The 13,386-nt window shown below is 48.3% G+C and overlaps 1 protein-coding gene across 5 annotated transcripts in view; it reads left to right on the top strand.

The window, feature by feature from the left end:
- The window catches only part of kcnab2a (potassium voltage-gated channel subfamily A regulatory beta subunit 2a), a 138,047-nt gene that overhangs the window by 20,383 nt on the left and 104,278 nt on the right, over nt 1–13,386 (top strand). The window contains exon 2 of one of the 5 annotated variants that reach the window (XM_056302117.1): nt 6,376–6,656. The exons of 2 other annotated variants lie outside the window; for them this stretch is intronic. In XM_056302117.1, the coding sequence (XP_056158092.1) occupies nt 6,376–6,656 (281 nt within the window). Of the gene's footprint in view, nt 1–6,291; nt 6,657–13,386 lie in introns of those variants that run through there. 2 more of the 5 variants (XM_056302114.1, XM_056302118.1) reach the window with 2 other exon arrangements.

Consider the following 13,386-nt stretch of genomic DNA (forward strand, 5'->3'; position numbering starts at 1 on the left):
TCCGCGGTGGTGTAGCGGTCTAAGCATCGGCTCTGTGTCGATGCAGTTGCCCACTGAGGACTGGGGTTCGCGCCCCGGTCTCGTCAGATCCGACTATGGCCGGACTCGACGAAGCAGCGATCATTGGCAACGCTGTCTTCGGGAGGGGGGCGGAGTCGGCTTGTGTTCGTCACGTGAATGCGTCTCTGTGTGTGTCGGAAAAACAGTGGTTCGGCTTGGAGTCGCCTTGTCACGAAAGTGGCGAGGCGGTCTCCTTCGAGACTGCCGGCCGGAGAGATGCAGTTGGCGAACGCATACAGTGCGAGGGTGGGTGTTTGAATTAAAATAGGGATCGATTGGCCACTAAATTGGGAGAAAAAGGGAAAAATCAGAAATAAATTTATAAAAAAAAAAAAAAAAAAGCTATTTAATGTGATGGGGCGACACGGTGGCGCAGTGGTTAGCGCAGTCACCTCACAGCAAAAAGGTCTTGGGTTTGAGCCCCGGGGTAGTCCAAACTTGGGGGTCATCCCGGGTCGTCCTCTGTGTGGAGTTTGCATGTTCTCCCCGTGTCTGCGTGGGTTTCCTCCGGTTGCTCCGGTTTCCTCCCACAGTCCAAAGACATGTAGGTCAGGTGAATTGGCCGTACTAAATTGTCCGTAGGTGTGAATTTGTGTGTGTGTGTGTTTTTTTGTGTGTGTGTGTGTGTGGGTGTGGGTGTGGGTGTCGGCCCTGTGATGGCCTGGTGGCCTGTCCAGGGTGTCTCCCCGCCTGCCACCCAATGACTGCTGGGATAGGTTCCAGCATCCGCAACCCTGAGAGCAGGATAAGTGGTTTGGATGATGGATGGATGGATGGATGGATGGATGGATGGATGGATGGATGGATGGATGGGATGAGATGAGATGAGATTTCGTTTTTAGGAATGAAATGGTCCTTGTGTGCTGCCTGTCATCCATTTCCTGTTCATATACAAGTTTTATGGGGTTTTTTTGTCTCTCTTTTGAATATCTACAACCAACTAGTCACTCTTTTTGTGTTCACCAAGTCAAGACCGCTAAACTGGACTGACAGGTCATAGTCAGCCATCTGTTTTATAAATCAACTATTATAGTATAATGTGTGATATTCAGTTTCAGCTAAATCTCAGACGGGTGTACAGTGACTGTATTCTTATTCAAAGTGTAACTCTTCAGAAGTTGTTTGTATCACATCATTTTGTTGGAGTCGTGTTGTGTGAGTTGAGTGGGCAGGGCTGCCCTCTGCTGGCCACACTGGGTGCAACTCTTCCCAACATACAGTTCGTCATATGTGTCCAATTGGCTCTGTGCATAACGGTAGTCCACGGACTTTCGGGTTCTACTGCAGCGGTCATACCAGCTTCCTGGTTGTTGGCGTGTGCTGTTGACAATGGCATATTTTTGGCGATGCCTGCAAGATTTGCCATGGATAAATGTCAACGGCAGGCGGCACTGTGGCGCAGTAGTTAGTGCGGTCGCCTCACAGCAAGAAGGTCCTGGGTTCGAGCCCCGGGGTAGTCCAACATTGGAGGTCATCCCGGGTCGTCCTCTGTGTGGAGTTTGCATGTTCTCCCCGTGTCTGTGTGGGTTTCCTCCAGGTGCTCCGGTTTCCTCCCACAGTCCAAAGACATGTAGGTCAGGGGAATCAGCCATACTAAATTGCCCCTAGGTGTGAATATGTGTGTGTGTGTGTGTGTGTGTGTCTGTGTGTCTGTGTGTATGTGTCGGCCCTGTGATGGACTGGTGGCCTGCCCAGGGTGTCTCCCCGCCTGCCACCCAATGACTGCTGGGATAGGCTCCAGCATCCCTGCGACCCTGAGAGCAGGATAAGTGGTTCAGATAATGGATGGATGGAAATGTCAATGCACAGAATTGTCGACAAACTTTCAGCTGCACCTACCAGCAAACGGGCGGAAAGTCTGAAGTTGTACATATCAAGTTACGTCCACAATCATGAGGATGAGCATCCTCGCAACTGCCGGCAGGTGCAGGTGAAAGTTTGTTGACAATTCTGTGCATGTGGTTGACATTTATTCATGGTAAATCCTGCAGACATTGCGAAAATATGCCATTGTCAACAGCACACGCCAACGAACAAGATACTGGTATGACCGCTGCAGTAGAAACTGGAAGTCAGTGGACTACAGTTATGCACAGAGTGGCTTTGAACTCGTAACGTGTCCAGTAATGTCCATAAACAGATGTGTTTAATTGGAGGGATGAAGAGTTGGTGTTGAACGTTGAGAGTTTTGGAAATGGTTAGCAGGATTTTGTCAACAGAAATGGAAACCTGACCTTCAGTGTAAAATCCCAGGCCGGCGTGCATCTGTTGTTTCAGGCTGTTCGCTGGTTCCTTTGTCTGCTGATGGGGAGGGTCTATTTATATGACTGTCACGAGGCCAGTGAGACTTTAGTGGGATTTAAAACTAATTGAATGAAGACTCGTTCTCAGCCGGGTCGCCTCCTCTCCGTGTCTCGTACCCACTATCAGAACTTAGTGACCTGTAGCATGGAGCTTTCTGTCTCGTCAACATTTAAGATCCTGTGTAAATTCTGGCATAGGGTCTTCCTTTTGTCCCCATTGTATTTTAAGAGCAGCTAAACTTGGGAAGTACAGCACCAAAAGCGACGGTTACACAGCCAGTGTCATTTGTCATGTGGCATTGACAGCACACAACAGTGGTTAAAGTCTTAATGCTCAATAATCCAGGTAAGAAGATCACACAAAAGTGAGTCAGTTCATCTGGACACAACATTTATTGAGAGAAATGTTTCATCACTCATCTAATGCCCTTTTTCCGCTACATGGTACCGATTCGGTTCGGCTCGACTCAAAGAGTGTGGTTTTCCATCACCGTAGCAGTACCCCCCTCATTGTAGCTGGTCTGCACTGATTTTGGTACCCGCTCCAGTTTTTTTGGAACCTCGACAAAGCTGGTACCAGAAAAGTGGTAACGATTACCAAAACGCCGGTACTTTCCATTAATGGAAAACGAAAAAGTCGAGTCGAGTTGAGCTGGTACCATGTAGTGCAGGGGGGGCTAACCATGTGCCATGGAAAGCCATGTGTATGCAGGTTTTCATTCCAGCATACACATGGCTCTCTCTCCAGGGCACATGGTTAGCCACCGCTGATGTAGTGGAAGGGGGGCATCAGTGACCTCTTCAGTCTCAACTGACTGCAGGTGTCTCCACCCTTATAAACAATACAGTGATATAACGACTGAAACCAACGATCAGTTTCATATGCAAATTGCCATGACCATTAACTAGAGCTACAGTCGTCATGTGTACTATTCACAGAGGATTGGGGAATGTTTGCAATCACTGCATTGTAAGATGGTGACAGATGTACTCTTAGCCCCGCTCTCCTGTGGTTCAGGGGTGGTCGTTCCCTCTTCACACAGATGGCCTCTTTGACTCCCCATTTGAACCAGCGTTTGCTGTTAGGTGCCAGGAGGATTGCCGTGACTTATACATCGGGGAAACCAAACAGACCCTGGCCAAGTGATGGCATAACACAGGAGAGCTAACACGTCAGGCCAGGACTCCACATTCTCCACCCATCTACAGGCCAGTGGCCACTCTTTCAGGGATGAGGTTGTGCACATCCTTGATAAGGAGGAACGCTGGTTTTAACAGGGAGTCAAAGGGACCATCTATGTGAAGAGGGAACGACCATCCCTGAACCGGGGCGGGGGGGGGGGGGGGGGCTAAGAGTACATCTGTCACCATCTTACAATGCTGTGATTGCAACTATTCCCAAATCCTTTTTTAATAGTACACATGACGACTGTAACTCTAGTTAATGGTCATGGCAATTTGCATATGAAACAGGTCGTGCGGTGTGTTCAAGTGCTACTTTTTGGCCCAGACGGCAGGCGAGAGGCGACGCAACAGTGGGCCTTCGTCACCACTAGTCGGTTTGGTGTGTCTGGGCCCTTCGATGAGTGATGAAATGTTTGTCAATAAATGTTGTGTCCAGATGAACTGATTCAATTTTCAGTGAACAGTGGTTAACTTGTCGCTAACTTTACAAATGGGGGCTGTAGCTAGCTGTAGGGTAATGGTGATGGTGTGATGATGCACATTACTTGATGAGTAATGATTGACAGCGCTGCTCATTCCACCTCAAAATACTTAGTATTGGATCTACAAACCCCAATTCCAATGAAGTTGGGACATTGTGTAAAACGTGAATAAAAACAGAATACGATGATTTGCAAATCCTTTTCCACCTATATTCAATTGAATACACTACAAAGACAAAGTATTTAATGTTCAAACTGATAAACTTTATTGTTTTTTGCAAATATTCACTCATTTTGAATTTGATGCCTGCAACACGTTCCAAAGAAGCTGGGACAGGGGCAACAAAAGACTGGGAAAGTTGAGGAATGCTCAAAAACCACCTGTCTGGAACATTCCACAGGTGAACAGGTTAACTGGAAACAGGTGAGTGTCATGACTGGGTATAAAAGGAGCATCCCCGAAAGGCTCAGTCGTTCACAAGCAAGGATGGGGCGAGGTTCACCACTTTGTGAACAACTGTGTGAGCAAATAGTCCAACAGTTTAAGAACAACGTTTCTCAACATACAATTGCAAGGAATTTAGGGATGTCATCATCTCCAGTCCATAATATCATCAAAAGATTCAGAGAATCCGGAGAAATCTCTGCACGTAAGCGGCAAGGCTGAAAACCAACACTGAATGCCCGTGACCTTCGACCCCTCAGGCGGCACTGCATTAAAAACCCACATCATTGTGTAAAGGATATTACCACATGGACTCAGGAACACTTGGGAAAACCATCATCAGTTAACACAGTTGGTCGCTACATCTACAAGTGCAAGTTAAAACTCTCCCATGCAAAGCCAAAGCCATATATCAACACCACCCAGAAACGCCGCCGGCTTCTCTGGGCCGAGCTCATCTGAGATGGACTGACGCAAAGTGGACAAGTGTGCTGTGGTCTGACGAGTCCACATTTCACATTGTTTTTGGAAATCATGGACATCGTGTCCTCCGGGCTAAAGAGGAAAAGGACCATCCAGATTGTTATCAGTGCAAAATCCAAAAGCCAGCATCTGTGATGGTATGGGGGGGTGTTAGTGCCCATGGCATCATGGGTAACTTGCACATCTGTGAAGGACCATTAATGCTGAAAGGTACATACAGGTTTTGGAGCAACATATGCTGCCATCCAAGCAACATCTTTTTCAGGGACGTCCCTGCTTATTTCAGCAAGACAATGCCAAGCCACATTCTGCACGTGTTACACCAGCGGGGCTTCGTAGTAAAAGAGTGCAGGTACTGGACTGGCCTGCCTGCAGTCCAGACCTGTCTCACATTGAACATGTGTGGCGCATTATGAAGCGCAAAATACGACAACGGAGACCCCGGACTGTTGAGCAACTGAAGTCGTACATCAAACAAGAATGGGAAAGAATTCCACCTACAAAGCTTCAACAAGTAGTGTCCTCAGTTCCCAAACGCTTACTGAGTGTTGTTAAAAGGAAAGGTGGTGTAACATAGCGGTGAACATGCCCCTGTCCCAGCTTCTTTGGAACGTGTTGCAGGCATCACATTCAAAATGAGTCGATATTTGCAACAAAAAAAAAAAAGTTTATCAGTTTGAACATTAAATATCTTGTCTTTGTAGTGTATTCAATTGAATGTAGGTCGAAAAGGATTTGCAAATCATTGTATTCTGTTATTATTTACGTTTTACACAACGTCCCAACTTCATTGGAATTGGGGTTTGTCGTATTACCTCCTGAGCAGCACTGAAATTAGGATCGAGGAACTGTCTCCAAAACCAGGCCGTCGCCGTCAAGTTCTGGCTAGTCAAGTTCTGATGGTGGGTAATGTCCAGTACCCTCTTCGAACCAGAAACCAGATCAGGAGGGAGTCCCTCCCCCTCCTTCAGCACAGAGTGCATGTGCCAATACCTCCCTTCCCCTTCTCTCTCTCATTCTCTCCCTCTCCCCGATCCCCCCCCCCCCCCCCCGATCTTACTCTTTAATCACCAGCCAGTCACCTGAATGCTCCCTCTAAGTGTAACCCTGCCACTGCCTGCCTGTTTGGGGGGTGGGGGGTTATTGCTGGGCGACTCTGATTACAGGATGCATGGCTTTGCCGCTGCCCCACGCGGGAGACGGGACAAGAGCAGGTGCTATTTAAGGAAGAGGAGGAGGAGGAGGCTGCTCCCTGCCGCCTCCTCGCTCCGCTGGTGGACCCACTTCTCTCAAACTCTGCTCTTCGCGGTGTTGGGAGGGGAAGGAGGGGTGGATGTTTGCGGGCGGGTACGCGGGTGGTCCCCGGGGAGTCCCTGGCCGGCACCAGTCCAGTTACTGTCCTCCCGACAACCTGCAGATCCCCAAGCCGGCCGTGCCGGGCAGCGTCCTGCGAAAGAGCAGCAGCACCAGCGGCGGGAAGATGCTGTCCATGCCATACAGCGAGAGCATCCGCAGTGGCATCAGCCGCTACCACTCGGACCAGGGCCTGAACCAGCCACGCGCCACTGACCATGCCGAGCTGCAGAGGCTGCGCGAGCAGAGGGTCGCCGCTCAGGTCAAGAACATGGAGGACTTCCTGAAGATGAACGGCTTGGTCCTGGAGGAGTGCGTCTCCTACCAGACAGGAATGAAGTACAGGTAAGAGAAAGGAAGCGAGGCGGTGGCATCAAGCGGGAATGAGAGACCAGGAGAAGACTTCAGCTAAAAGATGATTTATAGATGGAGTTTAAGGCTGTTTTTCACCAAGAACGACTTACTGGTTTGTACAGAAAACTATTTTGGGGTGTGTGGTTTTAGTGTGGTGTAAGTAAGGGTGCCTATTCTCATCCTATGACTTTGTATAGTGACACTGTTGATATATGATGTGGAAGGTACCCTTAGGCATCTGTGTGAGACACGGGGGAATTAACCACTACCTAAACCTAATCCGGCCTAAACCATTATTTAACCCGTATGTCATTAATATTCATAAATGACAGCAAAAGTTTCTCATTGGAGTCAACGGGACACCCCCACGTCTCTTTGTCAGCAGCATCAACATATGACTCCGTGGGATGTGTCGGTAAAGGAGGACTGGAGGTAGAGATGGATACCTCAGGATCTACTAAATAAATGTAGAGCTAAAGCTAAATAGTGTCGCTTTTAAGGTGCGATTTAAAGCTCTTTTTCATCAGGATCGTATATTTGTCCCTTCAAAATAAAAGTATTTCTGACCCTGAAGTGGATTTTGATTAAGGTAGTGCCAGGACAGGGTGAGCGTTGTGGGCTGTGTCTGTGCTTCTTCGTGTAGTCTCGTCACGTCCTCTGGCCGGCCTGTTCTCACGCTCGGGTACTGGCTCAAGTTTTATTTTAATCATCTAGGTCAGTGGCTTATTTGCCCATCTAGATGGGAAGGACAGACCGCTCCGTAAGGATTTACCTGGCCCCTTAAAATCTCACACAAACTTTTTCCTCCTTTTTTCCCCTTGGTCCAACTTGGCTCAGACCATTCTACGCTTTCCTTCCCATTCGGTGTTTAAAATGGCCGGGTTGTGCCCGTTCTTTTTTTTGTCTGGTTTAACTCAGTTGTCGTTCCTCCGTTTTAAACCTGTGTGTGAAGCGTTTCAGGCTTGTCAGTCAGGCTGTGTGCAGTGTCAGTGTCTTATTTGAGATACAGACACCACGTTGACAAAGGCGTGAGGGCCGGGCTAGCCACAACAACACACTGGTGCTATTGATAGGAGGGAGCGCGTGGCGCGTGGCTCAGGCTTAGCGGCTGTTCTGAGGACTAACAGGGTCTGTTCAGATGATGATGTTGTTGTCACAGACATGGATAGATTTCCCCGGCACGCAGGCTCGGCTGCTGTTGTTTTCCACCCGGGAGCGCTGACTTGGAAGGCGGGCGTGAGCGGCGGCTGTTCCCAGGAGGTTGTAGACAGACGAGTTCCACTGTTTTCTAAAGACGGTGTTGTGTGTCGCCGTGGCTGGCCCGCCGCCACCCCCCTTCACTGTAAAGCTCAGCCAGCGGCCCGTGAAGGCCTCGGGTACCACGTCGCCCATCCGTGGAGCTCATAAGAGAGGTTGCAAGGTGGGAAGTGGAGGGGGAGACGTCTCACTTTACATTGTGTTGCACATTTTGTCCCTCATTTTGAAGCAAAACTAATGATTTAAAAAAAATTCCTTCTTTCTTAATTTAAACTTTAAGCAATCAGTTTTGGTTATCCAGTAACGGTCTCTTGGTGTTCTGTTTTGACCCAAATTAAAGTCAAATGGGTGAGGATGAGGAAGGCCGTGTTTTAGCTGTCCTGTTAATTCTGACAGTTTTTGCTGACCACTCCTTGTTTTATGTTTTTGCTGTGCCTTCTTGGATCTAAATGATCTATTGTTAAAGCCCATTCTCAGATTTTACCCCTGGTCATGCCCACTACATTTAATTTACTGATTTATTATTCAGAAATATGTGTTGTTGTGTGCCAGAGGTAGGCCACAGGTCACCTGCAGGTACATATGAGTCTAGTTCCCCTTGGAATAAGCTTCCTGTTGGTGCCATCTGTTTTGGGTTGTTTTTTTTGGACCCCCCCCCCCCCCGCCTTTTCTCCCCAATTGCACTTGGCCAATTACCCCACTCTTCCGAGACATCCCAGTCTCTGCTCCACCCCCTCTGCTGATCTGGGCAGGGCAGCAGACTACCACATGTCCCGTCCGATACACGTGGAGTCGCCAGCCGCTTCTTTTCACCTGACGGTGGGGAGTTTCAACAGGGGGACGTAGCGCGTGGGAGGATCATGCTATTCCCCCCCAGTTCCTCCTCCCCCCTGAACAGGCGTCCCGACCCACCAGAGGAGGCGCTAGTGCAGCGACCAGGACGCATACCCACATCCGGCTTCCCACCTGCAGATACGGCCAGTTGTGTCTGTAGAGACGCCTGACCAAACACGGGGATTTGAACCGGTGATCCCCGTGTTGGTAGGCAACAGAATAGACCGCCACGCCCCTTGGATGCCCTACAGTATTTTTTTTTAATACTTTATTGATCCCTGTGGGGAAATTGATCCTCTGCATGTAACCCATCCTATTGTATAGGAGCAGTGGGCAGCTGCAATACCCGGGGGACCAACTCCAGTTCTACTTTCTACTGCCTTGCTCAGAGGCACAGACAGGAAGGCATATTAACCGTAACATCCATGTCTGTTTGGTGGTGGGAGGAAACCGGAGCACCTGGAGGGAACCCACGCAGACACGGGGAGAACATGCAAACTCCACACAGAAAGGACCTGGGACGGCCCGCGGCTCGACCTTCTTGCCCTTGAGGCCACAGTGCTAACCACTGGGGAAACGTGCTGCCCAAAATGGAAGACTAGACTGACTTTCACATTATTTTAAGTGTTAAAACACATTTTCAGTGTGAACTCTTTTGGTCTGTAATGAAGCGAGAAGTTGTTGAACCAGTGTGTGACCCTGTATAAGCAGTGGAGTTGAGTCACTCACAAACCACAGAAAGTCATCTGCAGCACCCAGCAGACAAGAGACCAGATTAGAGACTGTCCTGGACAATGACCGATTTAAGCTTTTCTTTAAGTCTGGCTATTGGATTCTCACGGGGCGGTGTTGTGTTTTACAGGCGGTGTTGGTTTTCTCCAGAAGCCTCAGCTCCTCTATTGAAGGGTAGCTCGCTGAGATCCGCCGGTACTCGCTGGTATCCTCTACTCTGGTATCTTGATCAGCCGCAATTCTGTAATTAGTGCTGCAATTGGGTCAGCGGGTATGCAGAGCCAGAATCAAACTCATCATTATTTAAAGTGTGTGGTTGGACGGGGAGGTTGTCTTTAACAACACCTTCACTATCTGGACCGGACGGGCGGGTTCAGACCGGACTCCACACATCTCTCTATGGAGCCTGAACTCACATGCTGGTCTCCTGTTTATCCATGCTTTTTGAAAAGGTGTAGAAGACTGGAGGGCTCTCTCTCTCTCTGTCTGTCTGTCTGTCTGTCTGTCTCTCTCTCTCTCTCTCTGTCTGTCTGTCTGTCTCTCTCTCTCTGTCTGTGTGTGTGTCTCTCTCTCAATTCAATTCAATACGTGCTTTATTGGCATGACATACATTTGTGTACATATTGCCAAAGCATCTCTCTCTCTCTCTGTCTGTCTGTCTGTCTCTCTCTCTCTCTCTCTCTCTCTCTCTCTCTCTCTCTGTCTGTCTGTCTGTCTGTCTGTCTGTCTGTCTCTCTCTCTCTGTCTGTGTGTGTGTCTCTCTCTCTCTCAATTCAATTCAATACGTGCTTTATTGGCATGACATACATTTGTGTACATATTGCCAAAGCATCTCTCTCTCTCTCTGGCTCTGTCTGTCTGTCTCTCTCTCTGTCTGTCTGTCTCTCTGCCTGTCTGTCTGTCTGTCTGTCTCTCTGCCTGTCTGTCTGTCTGTCTGTCTGTCTCTCTCTGCCTGCCTGTCTGTCTGTCTGTCTGTCTCTCTGCCTGTCTCTCCGTCTCTCTCTGTCTCTCTCTCTGTCTGTCTGTCTCTCTGCCTGTCTGTCTGTCTGTCTGTCTCTCTCTGCCTGTCTGTCTGTCTGTCTCTCTGCCTGTCTCTCCGTCTCTCTCTGTCTCTCTTGCTGTCTGTCTGTCTCTGTCTCTTTCTGCTTGTCTCTGTCTATCTGTCTGCCTGTCTCTCTGTCTCTCTTTCTCTCTTTGTTTCTGTCTATCTCTCTGTCTGCCTGTCTGTCTATCTATCTGTCTGTCTCCGTGCCTGTCTCTCATCATCTCTGTCTAGCCGTCTGTCTGTCTGTGCCGCTCTCTGTCTCTCTGTCTGTCTCTCTCTCTGCCCGTCTCTCTGCCTCTCTGTCTCTATCTGTCTTTCTTTCTCTCTGTTTGTTTCTGTCTATCTCTCTGTCTGTCTCGCTCTGTGCCTGTCTCTCATCATCTCTGTCTATCTGTCTGTCTCTCTCTCGGTGCCTTTCTCTCTGTCTAGCTGTCTGTCTGTCTGTCTCTGCCGCTCTCTGTCTCTCTCTGTCTGTCTGTCTCTCTCTCTGCCCGTCTCTCTGTTTGTCTGTCTCTCTGTCTCTCAAATTCAGGTGGCTTTATTGGCATGGTGTAACACTGTCCATATAACCAAAGCAAGTGTTAAATGTTGAAAAGCTAAACATTAAGTAGAAAACATATGACAGCAAATAAGTATGTGTGAGGGAAAGACACGGAAACATTCTTGAATCTGTCTGTCTCTCTGTTTCTCTGTTGGTCTGTCTCTCTGCCTTTCTCTATCTGTCTGTCTTTCTCTCTGTCTATCTGACTGTCTCTCTCTGTCTGTATCTGTCTCTCTGCCTGTCTCTCTCTCTGCCTGTCTCGCTGTCTGTCTGTCTCTCGCTCTCTCTGTCTGTCTGTCTGTCTGTCTGTCTGTCTGTCTGTCTATGTGTGTGTGTGTGTGTCTGTGTCTGTGTGTCTCTCTATCTCGCTCTCTATCTCTCTCTGTTTGTCTGTTTCTCTCGCTGTGTGTGTGTGTGTGTGTGTCTCTCTCTCTATCTCGCTCTCTCTCTATCTCTGTGTGTGTCTCTCTCCCTCTCTTGTCTCTGTCTGTCTGTCTGTCTGTCTCTCTCTCTCCTCCATGGTGGTGGGGCACTCAGAGGAATTAAAGCAGCTATCTGTTACCAGAACTAGAAAAGGTTGAGATGTCTTTTAATTGCCTCTTAATGAATGTAATGTATCGTACTTTAGCACGACATGATGGACGGTCTCCTTTTACAGCCAGCGGACAGACTACTGACACAAATCCACAGATAATCCTATTTAAATAAACTGAGGTAGGACACTTCACACCAACAGGGTTTGTTACTTTAGCTGGTGGTCTTTGAGTTGTTAAGTTTGTCCCCGTCCAACACAACCCGTGCTTATTTATTCCTTCATTTACTGTAGTTCTTAAAATTACACTTATGTATATGTGTGTGTATATGTATATGTATATATACATATATATATGTGTGTGTGTGTGTGTGTGTGTGTGTATCCCATAGAGACCATGTAGGATTTGAGAAAAATCTTTGCTAAGTGAAGAGTAAGAATTTACATGCGTGTTCGTTAACAAGATAAACCACAGAAGAAGAGAATCATTTTCCAGTAAAAACATGAAATGGGTTATTTCAAAATATAAGATAATAAATGAGGACATTAAAAGCTCATTTAAGACACACCACGACAGAGTCTGTGGTGAAACGAAGGTGACGCATTACATCGTTTCCTTCTTGGCGTACTGGAAACCGTATCCTGCTTCTCTTCGGACACATTTGGACGCCGAAAGGCTTCGGCTGGTATCCGAGTCCTCAGACTGTAAGAGGCCCAGACAGCCACAGCTGGCAGATAGAAAACCTCCACCAGGGAGTGTTGAAGTATTGATTTCTCTGATCTCCTGCTAATGGACGTGGTAATGACCTCCATGCGTGCACTCCTTCATACATGCAGGCCAACGCAAACTCATAAACCGTCCTGCTCCGTTTGGGAAACCAGTAGATGTTGTCTCTCATGGTGCCTGTTTGGGTTTTATAACTTGTGAGATTTGGTTTACATAGTTATGGACATGCATGTAGTTATGGACATGCGTGCTGGACATGCGTGTAGTTATGGACATGCATGTAGTTATGGACATGCGTGCTGGACATGCGTGTAGTTATGGACATGCGTGTAGTTATGGACATGCATGTAGTTATGGACATGCGTGTAGTTATGGACATGCATGTAGTTATGGACATGCTTGCTACTGCTTAGCGAAACCCACTCAAGAGCTAGCTGGTCAAGGGTCGAGACTGCACACAGCGAAAAGCCCGGCCCCCCATGATGTAATTACAACTTATTTATTATTCATTTGATTAATAATCAACCTGCACACCTGTGTTTTGTGTTTCTCAGTGAAGAATGTTGTCTCTATGCAGGTACGCTGTCACACGTTATGTTTTCATCTGTTATGAAACACCTGGTGTTAAGTAGGTTAGTCTGTCACTAGCCTAACCTTGCTGTTAAGACTCCTCTGCTATGGCAGGGCGGTCTGTTTCCCGGGTCATCGTTTCATTTAGGCGTCAGCTGGGCAGAGCGTTTGGCTGTTGCTGCTTTTAAAGCTGCGTTGCTTTCACGTCTTTCGTTCTCTACTGGATTGACGTCATGTCAGGTCTGGTTGACGGTCGTGCACTGGGGCCCGGCGCTGACCGGTTACGTCTCTGATCCTCAATAAGCTCAAACTGCTGTAAAGGCGGCGCAGTGGTTAGCGCAGTCGCCTCACGGCAGGACGGTCCTGGGTTCGAGCCCTGGGGTAGTCCAACCTCGGGGGTCGTCCCGGGTCGTCCTCTGTGTGGAGTTTGCATATTCTCCCCATGTCTGCGTGGGTTTCCTCCAGGGTGTCTCCCCGCTTGCC

Source organism: Lampris incognitus, chromosome 2 (genome assembly GCF_029633865.1).
Source record: "Lampris incognitus isolate fLamInc1 chromosome 2, fLamInc1.hap2, whole genome shotgun sequence".
In the NCBI taxonomy this organism is placed as follows: Eukaryota; Metazoa; Chordata; class Actinopteri; order Lampriformes; family Lampridae; genus Lampris; species Lampris incognitus.